Source organism: Heterocephalus glaber, unplaced genomic scaffold (assembly GCF_053883595.1).
Source record: "Heterocephalus glaber isolate CG9 unplaced genomic scaffold, H.glaber_assembly_v1.0 deba00001460, whole genome shotgun sequence".
NCBI lineage: Eukaryota > Metazoa > Chordata > Mammalia > Rodentia > Bathyergidae > Heterocephalus > Heterocephalus glaber.
In genome coordinates, this window is record NW_028258307.1 from 5,573,951 (window position 1) to 5,596,079 (window position 22,129).

Below are 22,129 nucleotides of genomic sequence, written 5' to 3' on the forward strand. Positions count from 1 at the left end.
GGCGGGCAATGGGAGGGACATCAACCGGAGGTGAAGCAGGGACAAGAAAGTGGACCACAGTTAGGGGGGGCTAGAAATGAAAGAGCTTAAATAAATACTAAAAAATAAAAGGCCAGCTTGGGGAGTGGTGAAGGGAGGAGTGAGGGTGACCGGGGAGGTGATTTGCTGAGAGTAAAGGAACAGAAGAGGTTCGGGAGAGGCCGAGATAGACAGGAAACTCCAAGAGGCATTCCAGAAATGCTTCTGGGCACTAGCAGGCTCATGGAGGAGACAGGGCTCCTTCCACCATAAAAGACTCACTGACTGCGAGTAACCTTTAGGGGTGGTGTTGGAACATCACTTTTACAAAGCAGCCCTGCCCTACAATCATGCCTTTTATTTCTCTTCTGCAACACAAAGTTGGCCAGTGGTGCAAACTGAAAAAGGAATTTAACAAAGGCTGTTATTATATTTGCAGACAGAGTGCTTTTTTTTTTCTGAGTTCCAATTTCAAATGACTCACTGTTGAAATGTGTTTGACTTCGAACCACTTGAGAATCCCAGGAAAGGTATAGGCTGTTGTATACGTGGTCCTTTCAATCCACATGTTCTGGTGCAGGGAGGAAACAAAATGTGTGTCAGCTCTAGGATAAGCCATAACCCACCCTACCCACACGGGGGCCAGTTAAGTGTGAGAATCCTTCCCACGTGCCTCCCACAGAATGGGCCACATAAAATGTAGGGATTCTGGACATTTGAGGCTGATTCACATCATCGACTTGGTCATTCCCATCCTCAAGATGGAAAACAGAGGCCCAGGGAGGTGTGACTTGCCCAAGGTCACGTGAGCGCTGGGTCTGAGTTTCCGGCTAGGTGACCGGCAGTGGAGCCCCTCTTCTCAGGGTGCCGTCATTTCCACTGTGTGGACTGCTGGGGTGGGAGCCTCCAGCACCACTGTACCTTGTTTTAGAAGGTGAATGGGGTGGACTCACAGCAAATTCGTTGTCTGGATCCTTTTCTCCTTTCCGGAATGGCCGGGAATAGCTGAACTGCTGCACTTCATTGGCCCTGTAGTAGCTGTGGAAGGACACAAACCATGGGACACTTCTTCTCTTGCAATAGGTGCCCCTGGCCCTGGATCCCACGACACCAGAGACCACTGGTGCTGAGGTTCAGCCACAGCATGAGCTCACAGCCGGCAGGGGACATGCTGGCCACTCCAAGTGTGCACTTTATTTGATGTCTCACTTTTCATTATCTATGAGTTTATTTCATAGCTCACAATGCTAACAGGTAAAGTATTTATATCTGGATTTTTGTAACCAATCAATCTCAGTAGGACTTTAGCTTCTCAAAAGATGAGACTCAGCTTCAATCGCTGGGACCCGGCCAGTCCTAGCAATGCTTGAGTGGGAGTAAGAAATAGCTAAGGGATCTGACCTGTAAGAGTGAAATCCTGACTGTACTGTCTAAACAAAATCCACATCCTTTTGAATTATCAAGCTCTGATCTTATGCTCAAAATAGAATAGGCTGCAGGACTTCCAAACAGTAAGGAATTTAAGCTTTGCTTCTGATGTACTCCCCAAAAAAGATGAGAAACATTTTTTTATTTAAAAAAAAAACAAACCACTTACTTTAAGATCTGCTCAGGCACTGGCTTGTCCTTGTAGCTGGGTGGCAGGCTCATCACGGGCTTCACAGTGAAGCACTGCAGGTCTGGGTGTTCATTAAGGAAAGGAAGAGCCCAGCCCTGCAGCTGTGACATGAGTCTCCCTGCTCCTCCTGAGTCACAGCTGGAAATAGCACTGGCACCAATGGGTCCCTTTACCACCCTGAAAATGGGGTTCCCACAGGCGTCACCTCAATGTCTGGGGAAGTGATTACTCCTGGGACATTTCTTGTGGCCAGGTACCTGGCAGATCTTGTCACACAAAAAATAAGCATCAATGAAATATCGAGAAATAGGTGGATAGAAATGGTTTACAATGATTTCTTTTGGAAAAGCTCCCCTCTGGAACAGCCAGACTTTACAACCTAGGGCACAGAAACTGCCTTTATCTTTGACTACCATTTGTTTATCAAGTGCTTTGCTGGGGACTGTACTGGGTACTTTGAATTTGTTATCTCTCAATATATGCAACAACTCTGCAAGGTGAATATTATTATTCCCCCTTTGCAGAGGAATACTCCTAAGGATCATAGATGTTAAAACCCAAGAGGACATAATGGGAAGCAATGAAGTCTGGCCTCAGAATGGACTCAGGGGTAACTCTGCCTTCTCTGATTTAGTGATGAGTCTTAGAAATAGCTTCTCCCTTTGCCATGTCACAAGTACAGACACAGTGGGTCCTCCATACTTGGGTTCAGTATCTGAGCCAACCAGCTGAGGATCAAAACTATTCTTCAGAAAACTGGATTTGTACTAAGCATGCAGACTTTTCCCCTTGTCGTGATTCCCTACATGATGCAGTGCAACAAGCACCTTCATATATTAGCACTGTGTTAGGGAGTCTAATTACTGTAATGAACAGATGAGATTTAAGGTAGAAGGGAGGACATACGTAGGTTATATTTAAATACTACATCATTTTATACCAGGGAATTTAGCATCTGTAGATTCTGGTGAGGACTGAGGGGTCCTGGAATCAAATCCCCCGACGATACCAAGGGATAATTGTAAATTGTCTCAAAATCTACATGAGAATAATATAAGAGAATATATGAGAGAATCCCAAACTCAGAACAGGAAGTCTATTCTTTCCTCAAGATTCCCATCTGGCTACAAAATGCATCCCTTCTTATTAAAGATTTGTTGCTCATCTCTTCTTCCCTAAGGATATTAGGGCCCCAAAGGGTTTACGTGGAATGGGAAGCTGAGTCCTGAGAACCCAGGACACGTCTGCCTGCAGAAAAGGGCTTGGGACCCTCAGTTTCCCTGGCTTAGTGGGGCTGCCCCAGGGTAAAGGCCGCTGGACCACTTTCCCCACAGCAAGGATGCACTGCTTTGGGGACATCTTGATGTCTTCTCCAGGGGGTGTGGTACTGGTCATCTTCTCGGCACTGGGGAACTGGGTCAGCACCCTCAGGCTGAAGTCCTCTCGCCTCTCATACTCCTTCCCTCGGTAGATGAAGATTTTATTCTGTAGGTAAGAGACAAGGGAACTCATTAACCATGAAGGCTGAAGGTACCACCAGAGAACTAGACACTGAGCAAGGCGCTGTCTGCCCAACCAAGCTCAATGCACCACCCGCTTCCCCTGAGAATCTAAGGCATGCTCAACAGTGGCGTCACATCTCACAGGGCTGAGGAGTTGATGCACACGTGTAAAAATTATTTGGCACAGTGCTCCTCATAGCATGGCCCAATGACCACAGTCACTCGGCCAACAGCCTGGACGGGTGTGAAAGGAAACAGGAAGCTTGTGTCCTCATTTAAATCTATGACATCAGCAGGCATGCTGTTCAGTTTAGCCAGTATTTTTCATAGCAAGACATTCTTGGTGAAAGAAGTGCGTTAATTTACACTCAGGTGTAAACTACTTGTCTATCTGATCCCCCGAGTTTGTGGAGCAGTGCTTTTCACGGCACCACCTGAGGAGAGCAAGATCCGGGCTGAGCGTTCCTAACCCCCAAACCCACAATCCGGAACACCTCCAGATCTGAAGCTTTTTGAGCACCAATGTCACATCAAGAAGTTTTAATTTTGAATTTTCTGAGTCAGTTTTCTGATTGGCTCCTACTTCACCTTTGTCATTGCATGTGAGACAAGCAGCCAGTGTCACGAGGGGCGTATGCAGCTCCTCTTGTCTTGATGAGACTAATGGCAGAGCTATTTCTCCAACCTGCTGGTCTCATGCTGAGGACCCTTGCTCATCCTCTTACTGTACTATATGGCTGACACACTTAGGTTTTGGTCCACTGTGATTTTCTACCTGAAGTCTTTCCTGCTTTCTCTATTTGAAACTGCAGCTCCATTCTCACTGGCTGTCTCTCTCTTCACCCTCCCTGGCCCATGTTCTCCACCATACTCACTGAATCGTACGTCACACAAGGCAGTGTTCGAGGCCATCGCTGCCTAGATGTTATTGATTTATCTCAATTTTAGCTGCTCCAAGTTAGAATATAAGCTTGATCATTTCCAGGATTTGGGTTCATTTTGGGCTTGGCCTCCATGCCTGTACTGGAGCAAGGCCCACAGTAGGAGTTTGATAAATACTTATTCAAGGAGTAAGTCTCCCCGCCACGTGTCTGTTCTTTACCAGTCCTGCTGTGCTAGTACCTGGCTCTACTGCCCCTCCAATTGTGCAGGCTGGAAACCTAGAGACCTGGAGGCTATCCTTGACACCTCCTTTCCCTCAACCACACAGCCCACCAATCATCAAATCCTACTACTGTCTCCATCACTCAAATCGTTCCACTTCTCCTTACATCCACCACTAGCACCTCCCAAGTCCAGCAGGTCCTCTCTTGCCTGAACATCTGTAAGGGTTTCTAAGTAGCGTGTCACACACAACTCCCACCCATTCTCCATACCAAGGCCAGGTGACTTTCCCAACATGAAAATTCTACAATGGCTCCTCACGGCTCTTGGCATGCAAACAAAACACCCTACATAAACACAAGACTCTGAGTCTCTTCCTGACTCACTCCTGGCTCTGCACGGTCTTCTCTTATCCCTGGGCCTTGTTAGGCTCTCACCTGCTGTGTCCTCTGCCTGGAATGCTTTCCCTATCACTTTTACTTCCTCAATTCCCAGCTCACCTTTCAGACGGCAGCTGATGCAGAAATGCCCTGGGATGTCTTTCCTGACTCTTTGAAAAATTAATGCATTATTGGCATACAATAAAAATGAACATCTTAATGTAAAATTTGTGCATTTTGACAAATGCAACCATGACCACTACCAAGATATGGAACAGTTTCATCACCACTCAGAATTTCTCTCTGTCATCCAAATTCCTCCAGTCTTCAGATAACCACTGATCTGCTTTCTGTTCCACAGGAGTATCACCTAAAGAAGTCACACTGCATGGAGCCCCTGAAGCCTAACTTCTTCACCTAGCATCACACACTTGAGACTGACCCTGTGATAGCATCTTGGAAGCCTGGTTTTTGTATTACTAAGTAGTATTCCATGGCACGGAGAGACTAGTTTCTCTCTCCAACTCCAGTTGATGGATCCAGTCTTTGGTGACTATGATGAAAGCTATTACAAATATCCCTATTATAGTTTACATCTACAAAGTCCCCCACAGTCTCATGTATTCAGAGATGGGGCTTTTGGAAGGTGACTGGATCATGGCAGGGGGTGCTATACTCATCGGTGGATTAATCGATTGTTGAGTTCATGGCTGAATGTGTTGTTACAAAGTGGGGATGGTCCAAAGAAGTGTGTCACTGGAGGTATGACCTAGAAGGTTGTTATTTTTGTCCCTGGGTCCTTCCTTTTCTCTGCTTAAGTTGTGTCAGGTATTTTGTCCTAGTGACGGGGAAGCGACTAATGACTAATGCGATCCCCTACAATCTTCACGAAGAGACAGGTTTCTATTCTACTTGGATAAACACTCCCTGTTCATAGGTCTTACAGCGCAGGAACCAGTGGTTACAGTTTGAATTTCATTAATTATTCAGGACTTCCCCCATTTGTTTGCCTAAGCCTGGAGGGCAGGGAGAGGTCTGACTGTGACAGCAGGGTATTTCCAGGGCCTCACATGTGCCTGGCACAGAGCAGGTACTCGGCAGACACTCAGTGAATGACAGAATAAACTGTGTAGTCAGTCAGCACTGCTGGGAACACAAAGGCTTTCTTTTATCACTTTTTCTTTTTTTAATTACAGGAAGGATAATGACTAATGTTTGTTCAAACCATGCTCAGATCCAAGAGAGGTGCTCTTTTGGTAGAAGGCAAAACTTTTTCTGTTTTTTAAACTACAATGCCGATTCCATTATAGAAGTTTTTGAGAAAGAAGAAAAATCCTGTCCTTGTCAGTTTCACTTTTTTGTTTTGGGAAGGCTGGTGAGAGTCTTATTTGAAGGATCCTTGCTTTCCAAGTAGCTCTGGCCGGAAATAAACAACTAACCTCATCAATCCACACCTGTCCCAAAGGGGAAGGAAGTGGGAGGGCCAGGGGAAAGGACAGAAGGGAATGGGATGAATAGAGAAAATGGGAAAATAGGAACAAAATCTTTGTAAATAGGGAGGGCTGGAGGGGTTGAAGGGAGGGCTGGGCAAGGGTGAAAAATAAGAACCAAGAGAGACTATGTAAAGGTGCAAATTTCCAATGATGAATGTCATTATACTGTATACCTAAAATGTACCAATGATTAGAATGAATAATCGATAATGCAAAACAGGAAACGGTCCAAAGGGGTAGGGATAGTGGGAGGGGCAGGGGAAAGGAAAGAAAGGAAAGGAAAAATGCTGAGAAATGGAAAAAATGGAAATAAAGTCTTTGTAAATAGGGAAGGGTGGAGGGTGTGAAGGGAGGGCTAGGAATGGGGAAAAAATAAGAACCAAGATGCATTATGTAAAGGTACAATTCCCAGTGAGAAATGTAATTGTGTTGTATACCTACAATGTACCAATAAAAGAATTTAATAAAAAAAAAAAATCCACACCTGTCCCCAGCCTGAGCAGCAGCAGGGCTGGCTCTGTGGCTCCCTTTCTCCCTCCCTCCAGGGAGCGGAGGGATTTTATGAAAGACCTGAAGGCTGCAGGGCCTCAGGGTGCAGGGTGAAGAGGCCAGCAGTGCATCCCGCCCTGACTTCCCACAGTGAGGGCCAAGGGCAGCAGCTGCTCATGTGCTGTTGCCCATCTGCAAGAGCAGTGGATCTCTCCCCTCCTTCAGGCCACGGCCTCCCGGCCTCAGAGACCACCCTCAGGCTCCTCACCCGCAGGAAAGAAGGAAAACCTTGTCCATAGTACCCCACGGCGAAGTATTCAGGCTGAGGCCTCATGGCCTTAATGATGTTCTCATAAAACGAGGCTCTTTTTTTCTGGAAAACAAAACAAGACATTCCACCAGGCGGTTACAAGGATGCTGTTAAAAAAAAAAAAAAAATCAGCCTGTTTGCCATGTTGATTCCCATGTGCCACAGACACAAAAGGTCTTTATAGAACGTGTCCTGGGCAGAGGGTGATGCTTTGTGGGCCTGGAGGTTTTGGATCCCAGGTCCTGGCACAGAGGCCACGACCCACAGGCTGCACAGGGTGCTGTGTGCAGGGTGCTCCATGGGATGGGAAAGGGAAAGCCGTGGCTTGCACAGTTTCTGGGAGGAGGAGTTCAAAGCCCCTGCAGGGCCAGAAAGCGCTTTCTGAGATGCACGTAAGGCGGGTGCACCTTACCACAGACACAGGGCCAAAGAAGGTGAGGGACTTTCCAGGCGAAGTCCCTGACGCAGCTGCTCGAGTCAGGGAGGTGGCCAGGACATTCTGTCTTTCCGTTCTCCCATTATCTCTTTTAATTCTGTCATTCCTCACAAGCGCTGTGGCTTAAGGAAAGCCAAATACTGGTAGCCAGACCCGGGGGGCTTTCAACCCTTGCCCCACAATGGCTGCTATGGTCCTGTGAGGATTTCATCTGGTGAAAGATGGCAGAATCTTGTGTCCCTAGATGGGCAACGCGTGCCGAGCATCTCAGCTCAATTCAGCTTAGGAAACGATTGCGTGAATGTAGGCCTGTGAGGCTGGGTTGGGGCTACAGGACATGATGAATTTTTCACAAAGTTCCCTGGAAAAATAGCTCCTCAAATAAAGGTTCACTCCACCATGTTGGTGACTTGCCCGTTCATGACACCTCTCTATGTCACCTCACGCAGCAACAACTCTGGCTTCCATTGGGCATCTATATTTTTTATTTTAATGTTTTTTCTTTTGGCAGCATTAGGGATTGAACCCACTGCCTCACACATGCTAAGCAGGCACTGTAGCACTGAGCGACACCCCATTCCTTTAAAATTTTTATTTTGAGACAGGGTCTCATTCGGTTGCCCAGGCTAGCCTTGAACTTGCAATTGTCCTGCCTCAGCCTCCCAAGTGCGCCATTGTGCGTGGCACCCCTGGACATCTAGAAGGCTATTTTTGTTTTGCTTTATTGTTTTTAAGCTGCTGAACTGTGCCTACAGCCAGATGTCACACATAGGTTCAGGGAACTGTCAAAGTCAAGCACTCCAGTGACATAGGGAGAAGGAAGGAGGCAAAAAAAGAATCAGACTCTGGCAGAAGCATTTATAGCTCACCAAGTTGTGTAGAGTAGGACCTCTGAGTTAGCAGGGACCGGAGGACGTGGGCCACAGAATGTTCCCTCCCTTCCTCCCTCTCTTCCACGTGTCTATGCACTACTGGGGATTGAACTCAGGGCCTTTGCAGAGGCATATTCCCAACATCTTTTCTATTTTTAAATTTCGAGATAGAGTCTTGCTTAGTCAGAACAAGAGGTGTCAGAAAGCATCTGAAATGTGGGCTCCTGGGCCGAACACAGCACAAGTGTGAGAGTTAAAAAGGACGTGAGCCAGGAACACAGGATCCACGGGAAAAGCACCAACCCTGGGGAGGAGGGCATGGTGGGTGGGGCCCTGAGGTATGCTGAGGAGAGTGGTCAAGGCCTCTGAGGCTTAGTGCTCCACCTCCCCTGGGGGCAGCCCTGTCCTCCAGGCCGGAGCCTTCCCAGGAAGAGAATCTGGAGAACCAAGATCAGAACTTTTGGGACATACTTCTTTTTACATTCCAGGCAAGCTTATTCCTGCACTGGCAAGAGCAGCATGGAGCCTGACTTTCCTTAACCCACAAAAGAACGTTTTCTCGAGCGCCCATCCCAGCACCCCCTGTGGGCCCAGACTCACCAGGAGGCTGCCAAGGCCCTCGTAGTCAAATATCTTGCTCTCGTAGTTCTCCGCCAACTCCTTGCTCAGTTTGATGGCCTTCTCCCACATCTTCAGAGAAAAGAGAGCCGGGTGAGACCTGGCAGGCAGGGCGGTCACCGGGCCCCAGGCCGCAGTCAGGCAGACTAAGAGTCTGAGTGTCTCCCCTACACGCTTCAGCCCTCGTGCATCAACAAATCCTTTTTTCCTGAAGCCCCAAGGATGCTACAGTCTGAGCACCCCATCCCAAATGCCCGGGGCCAGAAGGGCTTCGGATTTCAGGGTATTTTGGTTTTGGATATCTGCATAGACTTTACTGGCTGATCATCCAAAATTGGATATCTGCCTAGACTTTACTGGCTGATCATCCTCAAGCCAAAAGACCTCAAAATCTTAAAGTTTGAGTGTCATGTTGGTGAGGGTCCTCAAGACCCTTTTTCAGGGAGCCATGAGATCAAAACTACTTTCATAATAATACTAATATCATTTTTTCTTCGTGATTATTTCAGAGGCCACCCCACGTGTGACACCACAGTGGAATGAAGACAGAAGCAGAAAAGAGAATCCTGCTCCTTCCACTAACCTAGAAGTCATAAAGGTTTATAAAATGAGTGCCACTGATAATAGCAATCCTCGGGTAAATACAGTAATTTTTCATAAATATATATGATCCATGTCAACAGGTAATAGGTTTGTCATTGTTAAAAGAACTAGCAAGTAAATATTTATAATTTTCTGCCTTTATTTCTAAGAGTATAAATACCAATAGATAGAGCCCATACGAACAAAAGTGCTCTGGGATCCTAGTAATTTTTTAAGAGGACAAAGCATTCAGAAACTAAAAGGTTTGATTGCTTTTTGGCCTTTTGGCTAAGATCCAGTGTAGAAACTAAAAGGTTTGAGGAAATATGCCTACTGTTTAGGCCTCAAGTTATTTACATAGAAAACAAAGATAGTATCTAATTATTAGGGTTATAGAAAGAATTAAATTAGGAGAAAAAAAGCTTGAAAGTCATCCAAAACTGTAATTAGCACTGAATAGATAATTAGGGTGATTATTTACCTTATTTACTATTCAGTAATTTAGCTAGATCGATTCTACTAATAACACAAATATAAAGGCTGGAAGACCATTCACAAGAACTATCTAGGCTGAATCTGAGATTTGTTTGGCTAGCATGACAGTTTTCTTTCTTCTCTCTCAATCTTCCTCTGCCTTTTGTTTTTCCATTTGTAATTTAAAAGGCTTTCCACTGGATATGCTTCCACAGACGCCACAACTTCCTGGCTCAGTTTCTACATTTATTTTACCTTCTTGTTCCTATAGACATTTAAGCCACCTGCCACCTCCAACCTCTGGTGTCAGGCCAGTGTGACCTGTGAATGAGGTGTGTGCCCCCGTTTCTCCTAATGATCTCTGGAGAATGCATAGCAAGTGATGCTCCTAGCCCCCAGCAAATTTTTTTTAAAATGAGGCTTATGAAAACATGGGGCTTTGGCCTGCCCCTTCCATTCTTCACTAAAGTGTCCTCAAGGTAAGCATCTTTACTGCCTTTCAAAGCCCAATGTATCTATTTATTTTCTCACTCATAAAAAATACCCAAATTCAAAGATGCACAAGGGGAAAATAAAAAGTCACGAGTCACTGTTGTACAATAAAGAACTGGCCTGGCCTTTGCCTTGAGTTTTCGGGAAGAAGCCCCTGGAGTTCATCCAGGGACAGGAGTGTCTTTGTTATTCCAGGTGGGCTCCTGGCACCACACTAGACTCCACACTAATGGGCTGACTAGGACGGGACCCCTCTAAGCTTATGTTAGGAATCTCAGGAAGGGGAAGGACCTGGCCAGAAACACCAGCCAGGTAATCAGGGAGCTGCAGCTTCCAGCCACTACTCTACTACTCTAGGGAGGAGAAGGGGGTTGGAGATTGAGTTCAGTGATGCAGCCAATAGTTCAATCAATCATGTCTATGTTTCTGCATTTGGAGGCTCAGATGAGCTTCCTGGTTAACAAAGTCATCAACTTGTTTTTTTCTGGGTTGAGAGTTTTACTATATTGTCCCAGCTGCTCTCCAACTCCTGACCTTAAGCGATACTCCTGCCTCAGCCTCCTGAGTATCTGGGACTATAGGCCACCTTGCCTGTAGAGGATGTCAATTGGCCAGGAAGGGCATATGCTCCAAGTTCAAGGGACAGGAAGAAGACCTCTATGTCTCTGACCCTTCTAGACCTGGCTCTCTGTGCCTCTCCATATGGCTGGTTCTGATTTGAGCCCCTTATAATAAAACTATAACTGTTAAAGACAGGACTTTTCTGTGTTCTGTTACTTACTGGGGGTTGTGGGAACCCCCAGATTTATAGCCCACTGGTCAGAAGTGTGTATGGTCTGGGGATCTCATCAAAACAGAGAGAGGCTTGAATGGGTATGGTTCATTTAACCTGTGAACTCTGCACTGACTGGGTGGTCAGCACTGGAACTGCATCCATTACAATCATTTTTCTTTCTCCTGGTATAAACACAAACCACCACTCACTTTGCCTTTGTCAAAGTACGATATGATTTCTTGGTATAGCTTCTCTTTCAGTTCCTGCTGAGTATAAACATAGTAACTGTCCCTCTGCAGCAAATGGGGCATACAGGGCTTGTCGGACCACTAAAAAGGACAAAAGGAATACAAGCAATTAATGCATCAAATTCATTAAAAGATATTTATTTATGACAAAAAATCAGTGAAATACATATATATGCATCTATATTTGACTCAACCACATTGTAATTTAAATTCTTTACTAAATGAAAAAGTTGTACACATACACACATACACACACAGACACACACACACAACATACTAGCTCCAAAACAAGTGCAATGCTAAATGGCCAAGGACTCGCAACATTCCCAGGATAATCAGAACTAACAGAAAACTGCTAAGCAACGTGACTAGTGTCAAGATGGAACCACTGACACAACCAGATGAAACCAACAAGTCTAACCAAATATGGGTAGAAGGAGGTAAATCTATCCCTATTTGCAATCATGGTTGTATTTCTCACAGTACAAAGCCATCCACTGACAAACTAGTATATACAACAAGAGAACTAAGTAGCTGGACAACAAAGAGTAATAGATTTGCAAATGGATTGCAGATATAAAATAAGCAAGCAGAATAGAAGAATATGCCCAACCTAAAAGAAACTGCAACAGATAAGATATGCTAGAGTCAACCTCACAAGGCTTACGCAAAACTAATATGAAAAGTAACCTGAACCTATCATTGAGGGGACAAGAGCAGACCTAAACACAGGGGAAGTCATACGATGCTTTGGTAAGAAAACTCTATTTCATAAATAAGTAAATTCTCACTAAAGGAATTTATAAATTTCACAATTTGGAAGTTCAAATGGAAAAATAAACAAGAGCAGGAAGAAAAACTGGAGAAAAAAAAAGCAGATGATAAAACATACTCTAAAGAACTAATCATTGAAACAGTATGGTGCTGGTACATGAAAAGAGAGAGATCCATGTAAACATATACAGAACCACCTCCAACACACGAATTTCCTATATGATAAGCTAGGATCTCAGGTCAGCAAGGAAAATACGGACTATACTTCATAAATGTCATTTCTGTTGAGTAGCTATTTCAGAAAAAAACTGCATCAACACCTCATACCTTACACCAGGATAGGGAAGTTTAACTTTCTGAGCAGCTCAAATGAAAAGATCTATGGTTAGAGACTCCAGGGTTTCTTCTGGACCAACCTATGATGAAATCCAGTTAACAAGCCTCACCACTGACCCACGTGTGGTTAGTTCCCTAGTGTCCTGATCTTGAATGTGACTTCCACGAATTTCCTCTGGGAGGTGCGAGGCAGGGAACTCCTTTGTTTCCTAGCTTAGAACAATGCGTGCACATTACTTTAGTATAAAATAAAACTGTAGCTCAGTGGAAGAATGCTTGTCTAGTACGCTTGAGACTCTTGGTTGGATTCCTAGCACCATAAAATAATTAATCCGTTAATTACTCTCTTTGATTCTTTTCTTTTCTAGAGTAACACCCAATTCATTCTCTCTCTCTCTTTTTTTTTTTTGTACCAGGGAGCGAACTCAGGACCTTGCACTTTCGAGGCAGGCGGCAGAACTACTGAGCTAAATCCCGGCCCCATCAGTTAATTAAATTATAGAACAAAATTAATTGGTGGGGATAAGAATGGAGGCCAAAATGGTGTTGGAAAAACTGGATTTCAACCTTTCAGAGATTAAAACTAGACCCCTATCTATCACCATGCACTAAACTAAGATCGAAGTGGGTTAAAGATCTAAATATTAAAACAGAAACACTAAACTTGCTGGAAGATAAGTTAGGTAGAACTCTTGAAGACACTGGCATAGGAAAGGACTTTATGAACAAATCCTCAGTAGCACGGGCTCTAGCAGAAAGAATCAACAACTTGCGCCTCATCTTATTAAAAAGCTTTTGCATTGCAAGAGAAATCACCAACAGAGCTAAGAGACAACCTACAAGGTGGGAAAAAAACTTTTACCAGCTGTTTCTCAGACAAAGGTCTACTATCTAGAATATATAAAGAATTGAAAAAAATCAGACCCCCCCCAAATACAAAGACCCAATCCAAATATGGGCATCTGAAATTAACAGACATTTCTCAGACAAAGAAGTAGAAACAGCAAATAAACACATGAAAAAATGTGCAACATCATCGGTCATTCGAAAGATCCAGATGAAAACAATGCCGAGATTCCACCTCATCCCAGAAAGAATGGCTTCTATCATGAAATCAACCAATAACAAATGCTAGCGGGGCTGTGGGGAAAAAGGAACCCTTTTCCATTGTTGATGGGATGCAGACTGGTGCAAGCACTGTGGAAATCAATATGGAGATACCTCGAACAACTAGGATTAGAAGTCCGATTTGACCCAGCTATTCCCCTGTTGGGGATCTTCCCCAAAGAATTAAAAGAATCATACCACAGGGATATATGTGCACCTATGTTTATAGCGGCACAGTTCATAATAGCTAAAGCTTGGAAACAGCCCAAGTGCCCATCAACTGGAGACTGGATAAAGAAGATCTGGTTTTTTTAATAAAATGGAGTACTACTCAGCCATAAAGAATGAGAAACTAGAGACATTTATAGCTAAGTGGATGCAGAAAGAGGCCATACTCTTAAGTGAAATAAATAGGACACACGTGTAAATACCGAATCGTTTATCTGGTGTGAAAAAGTAAAAGTGTAAATAAGGACTAAAAGGTATAATAGATAATGCGAAATAGGAAGAAAAGGTGTAAAGGAGTAGGGGAAAGTGACAGGGGTAGGGGAAAGGAAAGAAGGGAAAAGAAAAAATATGAGAAAAGGAAAAACACGGAAACAAAGTCTTTGTAAATAGGGAAGGGTGGAGGGGGTGAAGGGAGGGCAGGGGAAGGGGAAAAAAATAAGAACCAAGATGCATCATGTACAGGTACAAGATCCCAATGATGAATGTAACTGTACTGTATACCTAAAATGTACCAATAAACTAAATGGAAAAAAAAAAAAAGAAAGGAGGCCAGTATAGTAAAAAGGGAGACATGCTGGTGGCTAGGGCCAGGGGGCACAAGGAAGAAAAACGAAGTGGGCAGATTAATGGGACGTTCCGGGGGTCACTGGAACCCCTACACTTTTCAGGGAGGATACGAAAGGCAGTGCCAAGAAGAAAAGAATCAAAGATGCCTATGAGGTCGTTGCCTGAGCAACTGCAGAGGGTGGAGCCATTTAGTGGCATGATAAGAAAAAAGAGGTAGGAACAGCTGGGAAGGGGAAGAAAGGAGGGGGAAATAAAGGGCTCTGATACTGACATGGTAAGGGTCAATCTTACTCATTCAAAGACGAACGTCAAAAGCTTATGCAAGGGGCCGGGGATTTAGCTTGGTGGTTCTGCCACCTGTCCTGCAAGCGCAAGGACCCAAGTTTGATCCCCATACCAAAAAAAAAAAAAAAAAAAAAAAGCTTATGCATAAATCCAAAGTTAGAGAGGTGGTCAGAGCTGGAAATAATTATTTGCAATTTGTGATGTATAGATGTATTTATATCATGCCACAGTATAATTTTACTTAGGGAGAGAGTATAAATAGGAAAGTACTTCTATGGTACTTTAATAATTTATAATTCATCTCTGCAGTTTTACACATCTTTTTGTATATGAATTGATGTGTTTTCTTTCTCTAGTAGAATGTCAATGGCCAGACATCTCTTAGCCACGCTCTGCTTCCTAAGGCTTTTCAAGTACATGATAAATGACATTTCCCCAGCCTTGGTCTGAAAAGTAGCCATGCTTATTCAGAAGGTATAAAAATGTCTTTAGATCAAGGATCTGCCTTCTTCAAGGTACTTTCTCCTCCCATCATCCAATGTCCAGCATGGAGGACGACAGGGTCAGGACTTCTGCACTGGGCTTTGCACTCTGTCCACATAGGCTCGCCCCCACCTACCTGCAGGAGCTCTGCATGTAAGAGCAGTGTGTAGGCAGCTTCTGTGTAGTTCTCACAGTCTCGGTGCAGATCTCGAAGCTTGTATAAATATCTGATAAAAGGGGGAGATGGGAGGCGCTTTGTCAACCCAGAAATGGATCTAGCATTCAGCTCATGCCACAACCAGTCCCCACCCTGCTGCCCTAAATCCTCCTCTACGACTGTACAGGATCATTTCTTTTCGGGAAAAAGAGTCGGTCATTTCCCATCTCGTATTTCTATCAAGCTGCTTTTCACCCTGTGACTTTCCTACTCCATTTATTCCTCCTCATCTTTCATTGGGGAGTGGTACATAGCTATGTTTTGGGTCCCGGTGCTCTTTGGGAAGCAGGTGAAAGTTGTAGAATCCCGTCCCAAGAGTGTGCATAATTTATGCACCACTGTTTTCCTTCAGGGATTCAGGGCTCCAGGCAAAGCCTCCAAGGTAGGTGAATTCTTACACCTGTTCCCTGCAGGGCTGTCTGTCCTGGTTACTGGGCAGAATCTCCTATCTCTCCTTCAACCCTACCAGGACCTGACTTATGCACTCACTCAAATTTAGTTATTTGTGTTTCTTTCTGCAAGAGTTCATTTTTGAGGAGAAGTGGAGTCTCTCAAAACAGCAGGCATGGCGTCACACCATATGCTTCTTGTTGAGGGACAAAATCACAAAACCATGACATCAATAGCTGAAGCATTTTGTTTCCTTCAGCTTACCTGATGTATATGTCTTCTCGCTTCTTTTCTTTATAAAAATTCTGCAAAAAAAAAAAATCACAAAGTAAGAACATAAATTAAGGGCTGTTAACAAAAATGGCTTTTCAACAATGTCTTTTCCAAAGAGTTCATCATTTCCTTTACTAAATTCTCCGAGACAAGACAGTGATGGGTTATAAAGAAGGTAAGTTAAGAACTTTTTTTTAAGGACCACACTTCTAGACTCCAAGGTCACCCTGAAGTCACGTGATACACTGTTACCTCGGGGAATCAGGAAGGAGATAGATTCTTAGTTTAGAGTGAGCAGAGGAGTCCTGGGCCACCTAAGCCTCAGAGGTGTGTGGTGCCAGGTAATGCATTCCCAGGGAAGGGCAGGACCAAAGAATTCTACCTTCATGAGGATGCCACAGACTAACGCTGCATGGAACAGAGGTTCTGTCTGTCTGTCATTCCAGCAGTAAAGCAACCACCACATTATTAGGAAAACAGGCACAGGTTGAGGAGGGTCTTTGGAAGGGTTGAATTGGGTGCTTATGTTGCATTTTCTTTCCCTGTTTCTAAATTTAACTTCAAGGTCTGCACCCACTGGCCCCTGTGGGTCCACAGCTGAGTTAGCCACTGCACACGATTCAGCAGGACAGACTTGGTCATAGAGGTGACCCAGTGAGCCTATGCATCATGAGATGAACTAGTGCTGTGCTGTGGGCAGCAGGGTGGGCACCTACCAGCACATTCACGGTGCAGCTCATGCGGTTCTCCTTGCTCTCATCCTGCATGACGATGGTTCTGTAATCCAACAGGTTCTCTAAGAGGCTGCTGACCAGGAGGGCGAAGACTTCCCCAGAGCCAGAGAGGTACTTATGTTTCCGGCAATGTTCCAGGAGCCTGGAGGGGGTTGAGGTAGACAAATGCCTTTCAGGACCATTTGTGAGCACCAACCAAAGTCCCTGCAGCAGGTGGCATGAGACTCAATGACACAGCATGTCAGTTAAGTGGATGCAAACACCCTCTGCAGAACCTGCTCTATCTAGGTGCCTTTCCTCAGGCTGTGCCTCTCTGTTCCCCAAACATCAACATTTTCATTAGGACTTGGCTCAACTCCCAGCCCACCATGTCCTTCTGTGAAGGTCAGTTTGTATCTGTGGTTTTTTCACTGGACAGCACAGAAATAAGGACCTGTGTCTAGAAGGCTCATGCATGCCGTGTGGTGACTGTAACTAGGCTGTAAGACCATCTTTCCTGCACCTTAATTCTCCGTGAAGCCTGGCATCTCATGGGCATTCTGGGAAGCCTGGGCTGGTATAGAGCCCAGAGTAAACCAGTGGACATCAAGACACATAGCTCTTTTTTTTTTTTTGGTACCAGGTACCAGGGATCGAACTTGGGTCCTTGCGCTTGCGCAGCAGGCGTCAAAACCACTGAGCTAAATCCCCGGCCCCAAGACACATGGTTCTTCCAAGAAAAGACTTTGTTTTTTAAAGATAGAAACACAGAGTTGTAAATAAGTAGACGAGGGCTAAACTTGTGGTCTAATCTTTTCCCTTTGGGTCTATATATAAGAACTTTGTGGAGCAGAGCACAGGAGCTTCTTAGAGTGGATGATTAAAAGAAAACTTCAGAAGAAGAAAAAAGAGAAAGAAATGGGTCCAAAGAATTAGTGCAGGCTCTAGGGTTATTCTTGGCATTGGAGATTTGTGTAGTCATACTTTTCTGAACCAATAATCCCGAAAGAACACAGAGAAAAAAGTAAGATCTTTACATGAAAAATAAGCTGTAGAAGTTTTTAAAAAGGAGGAATTTATCATGTGTAAATATTGTGTATGTGTCTCTATATGTGCATAAGTTGCCTGTTTAATTCCATATCGGATCAGAACAGCTTTTGTCATAAACTGGGGGTCTCAGGGTCGGGGGCATAAAAACCTTACCAAAAGGGCTTAACGTCATTAAAAACAAAATCACAAAAACTTCATGTTCTGTCAAATATAGGCTCTTCATCAATTCCACTGTATTTCTGAGTATTTGGAGGGCTGGTTTCTTAGGGCATCTTAGAAAAGCAAAAAACAAAACAAAACAAAACTTGGGAGTCGCTGTCCTCAGTCTAGTCCACAAAACAGGTGAATAACAGAACCAGATGAATTGTCAGAGGACGATACAGCCGGTCAGTATTGTAAAGTTCAGAACACCCAGGAGACAGGACCTCGAGTCGTTATGTTCCCAGTGAATGATGAGAGATTTGTAAAGAATAATAACAGAGCAACCAACGTTTTTTAAAGCATGAACTCTGCAGTGTACACCATGTTGGTATAACATCTCATTAAATCGTAACGACATTAAAAAAAACAGATACTTTTCTTGTAGATGGAAAAAAAGCAGCTGCTGAGTAGCTGGAATCACTGGATGCAAAGTCAGACTCCTAGCACGCAGGGAAAACTCGAGTTGAAGCTCAGTCTACACCAGCACGTGGTGGGTTCCGAGCCACTCCCCTCCCTTTACCCTTCTGGGACAGGTGCAGGGGAGAACGGAGCGGGCGGGAGGGAGCGGGGGAGGCGCAGGAGTGGAGGCACCGCCCAGGGCAGGGGCCAGGGCCCTGGGAAGTCCAGCTGGCTGGAGACAGAACCGCTTTGTTCTCAGAGGTCTTTCATGGGACATGAGGTATTTTTAAATATAAAGTGGACCTTGAAATGATTTTCCTTTAAATGGTTGCTTTGAAGCCATAATTAGAGGTGCTAACTCTTGCTGAAGTTCAGAAATTCAAACACTGGGCAAAATGCCACTGCTCTGCACGTCTCCTCTTCTCCATCTGCTCGGTCCTCCAGGGCCCAGGGGCCAGGAAAACACAGGCGTCTGACTCACACCAGGTAGAGAGCATCGGCGATGGGTGCTGCAAAGCCCATGAACCCCGCCGAGGCCTCCTGCCCGCTGCGCTGGACGCCGACCGTCCTCCCTCCCACGGCTCAAGGGCACCGCCGGTTCGGGCTCGTCTCAGGGTTACTCACAGCTTCTCCAGAAGGACCTTGTACTGCTCATCTCCCCGGCCTCCTTCCACCTCTTGGTCCAGCTTTGTGATCAACTCATTCTCAAACTGAAAGCAGAGCAAGGATTTCACGGGCCAGGCAGACGGTGCCTCCTTAGCAGAGGACACGAGAGACACCCACGCAATCTTTCCCAGTCTAGCCCAACCCCTCCAGTGAATCGTCAACTCTTTGCCGCACAGATGGGGGAGGTGCCCGCTTTCCATCACTCAAGGCCAGCGCACCAAGGCCCCGTCAAAGTGTTCTGCAGCAGTCTGCTGTGACTCTGCCCTTTGCTTTGCCCTTGCAAGAACCCAACACAAGACAACCACAAACCTGAAGTGTTACTTTGTTATAACTGTGCATATAAAAGTAGCTTAATGATTTAATTATTTCTATTATTTTTGTCTCTTAGTCTTAGCAATGGGATTGCTTTCGCTGAGCTTCATAGCTACGAAATCGTCTCAATATGAATGCATTTTGTAGACAAGGAAATTGAGGCACAGAGAAAATTCTGGCAAACTAAAGTCTTCCAAGCTGGAAAGTGATAGATCAGAGCTGGATCCAGTCTACCCTTCTCTCAGCTTCCTAGAGCAGACAGGTTCATTCCCTCATTTCACAACATCAAAAGCTCACAGTCAACTGTCCATCATCTGGAGACAAAGTTTAGAAAAACATGGAGCAAAAAGATTGCTTCCGGCTCTGGGCTGGAATATCTGATTATATCTCTAATTGCTTTACAAAATGAAATGTAAAAGGGAATTTTTACATCAAAGTTGATTTGTATTATTTGAGCTACTGCTGCTCTGTACAAAAAGAAAATAAGGAAGAGTTGGCTACATGTGCATTAATAAGAGTACAGAGCCCACCGCTCCTTACCGTATGGAAATTGCCATTTCCACTGAAATTGAACTCACACTGCATCATGTCAAAGAAAATGGGGATGGTGGCTTTCCGGAGCTCCACTTCTGGGGTCAGAGTGACCTCCAGAATAGGACCCACCATGGATGGGATGAATTTGATTTTGTGGGGACCTGAAATGAAAGTAAAGGAAAATATTTAAAATTCACTTCACTGGAAGTAAAGTGTTATAATCTTCCTCCTCAGAGCCCATAAGAAAAGGTTTCTGTGGGTAAACCACCTCAGTCAGAGGTGAGTGAGGAAATACTATATCCTGATGATGTGGAGATGCCATAGTAACAGATGGTTTATTGTCAATGTCCCAACTGAGATGAGGGTGTGGAACCCACAAATTAACTTTTGCTTCCAGACACACATACAAGGAAGTCTCGGGGTTATGCGAAGGAGAAGAAGAAATCCCTGCGGGTGCTTATTACACAGGGATTGTGCTGGGGCCTGTTCCAGGTCAGACACTCACCCAGGTTATACCACATGTCCCGGATTCTAAAGCCGATTTCCTTTCTCATGTCCCCATATCTAAGGAGAAGATCATACAACAAGAAAAGCGTTTGCAGTGGAAATAAGATGCGATGCAACACAGCTGCCCCTGGGTATCTGGGGGGATTGGGTCCAGGACCCCCTGTGGTATCCCAATCTACAACGTTCAAGTCCTTTACATAAAATGGTGCAGTATTTGCCCATGACCCCATACATCTTTCCACATACTTTAAATCATCTCTAGACTCCTTATAGGACTTTGTGCAGTGTAAATGCTATCTAAATACTTGTTACGATGGATCGGTTAGGGAATAATGTCAAGAGAAAAAGTCTCTACATATTCAGTACAGATGTAATCCCCCCACCCCGCCCCGGGCCTGGCAAATATTTCTGATGTTTGTCGGTGAAATAAGCACAACTTGCAGAAATGGAGAGCCAAGTATTTGATGACAAAGGAAGCAAAAACAGCCCACTTTCCTCAGGGTCACGTGTAAGAAGAGGAAATGAGGTAGGGACCTAAACAGGCTTCAGTCAGGAGGGGACCAAATGGAAATGCTGAGAAATGGCGGAGAAGATGAGCTTAAATGACGAGAGAAGAGGAACGAAGACAGGCGAGGTGTGACTTATACCCACGGCCAACACACACGTGACATTCTGTCTTCCTACTTTGGGAATATACATCCACACCAGCCTGCTTTTTACAGTTCTCACACTAGAAAGCTCTAGACCAATGACAGTGAATCTTTTAGAGCTTTCAGAGATAACAAGAGCCAGGTATGGCACGTGTCACAGGTTCACCACCGCTGCTCTAGACCATGCATTCTTTCTTTTTTTTGGGGGGGGGTTACTGGGGCTAAAACTCAGGACCCTGTGCTTGCAAAGCAGGCGGTGGAACCACTGAGCTAAATCCCCAGCAAGACCATGCGTTCTTGATGGGGACCATAAAAGTGACCCTTGGGAGCAAAAACAAAGCTTACTGTTTTTTATTATTTACTCATCCATCTGTTCATTTACCCACTTATTTATTTTTGTGGTACTGGGGATTGAACTCAGAGCCTTTGCACTGAGCTACATCCCCAGCTCCTACAATGTTTTATTCTGAGACAGATTAACACTGACTGAGTCAGTAAGTTGTCCAGGCTGGGCTTAAAATTCAATCCTCCTGCCTCAGGCTCCCAGAGTGTTGAGATTATAGGCGTGTACCATCATGCATGGCTGTTTTTATGTAGGCAGCACAGATATTCATATAGCACATCAAGAGATACACAGTTTATCTGTGGTACGGATTTCATGGGGGTTGTAATTAGGAAAATGTCTAAAAAGGTTTCTTACCAGAGTTTCATTAGTCAAGAAATATTGGTCTAGGAGACAAGTGATTTTTGGCTGGAGGTAAATTAGAATTGCTTGAAAAATCTCTTAAAGGATTCTTATGCCCAAGTCTAATCTACACTACATAGCACACTGGGGGTTAGGAGTAGAGAATATGAAATTTAGGTGGATCAAAAGTGGATCTTGCTCATCTGAAATGAACAGACATTTCTCAGGCAAAGAAGTAAAAGCAGGAAATAAACATATGAAAAAATGTTCAGTATTGCTGGTCATTCGAGAGGTACAGATGAAAACAACACTGAGATTCCACCTCACCCCAGAAAGAATGG

At 44.7% G+C, this 22,129-nt stretch overlaps 1 protein-coding gene across 2 annotated transcripts in view; it reads right to left on the reverse strand.

Moving 5' to 3' along the window:
* Window positions 1-22,129, reverse strand: part of Dock5 (dedicator of cytokinesis 5) — a 185,591-nt gene that overhangs the window by 18,213 nt on the left and 145,249 nt on the right. For both annotated transcript variants that reach the window (XM_004848358.3, XM_087216792.1), the window contains exons 32-44: window positions 20,452-20,510; window positions 19,953-20,107; window positions 19,059-19,144; window positions 16,788-16,947; window positions 16,063-16,103; window positions 15,328-15,418; window positions 11,373-11,492; window positions 8,823-8,912; window positions 6,873-6,977; window positions 2,980-3,121; window positions 1,616-1,697; window positions 972-1,056; window positions 503-589 (exon numbers count right to left, since the gene is read on the reverse strand). In XM_004848358.3, coding sequence (XP_004848415.2) covers window positions 503-589; window positions 972-1,056; window positions 1,616-1,697; window positions 2,980-3,121; window positions 6,873-6,977; window positions 8,823-8,912; window positions 11,373-11,492; window positions 15,328-15,418; window positions 16,063-16,103; window positions 16,788-16,947; window positions 19,059-19,144; window positions 19,953-20,107; window positions 20,452-20,510 — 1,303 coding nt within the window. The remainder of the gene's footprint in view (window positions 1-502; window positions 590-971; window positions 1,057-1,615; window positions 1,698-2,979; window positions 3,122-6,872; window positions 6,978-8,822; window positions 8,913-11,372; window positions 11,493-15,327; window positions 15,419-16,062; window positions 16,104-16,787; window positions 16,948-19,058; window positions 19,145-19,952; window positions 20,108-20,451; window positions 20,511-22,129) is intronic.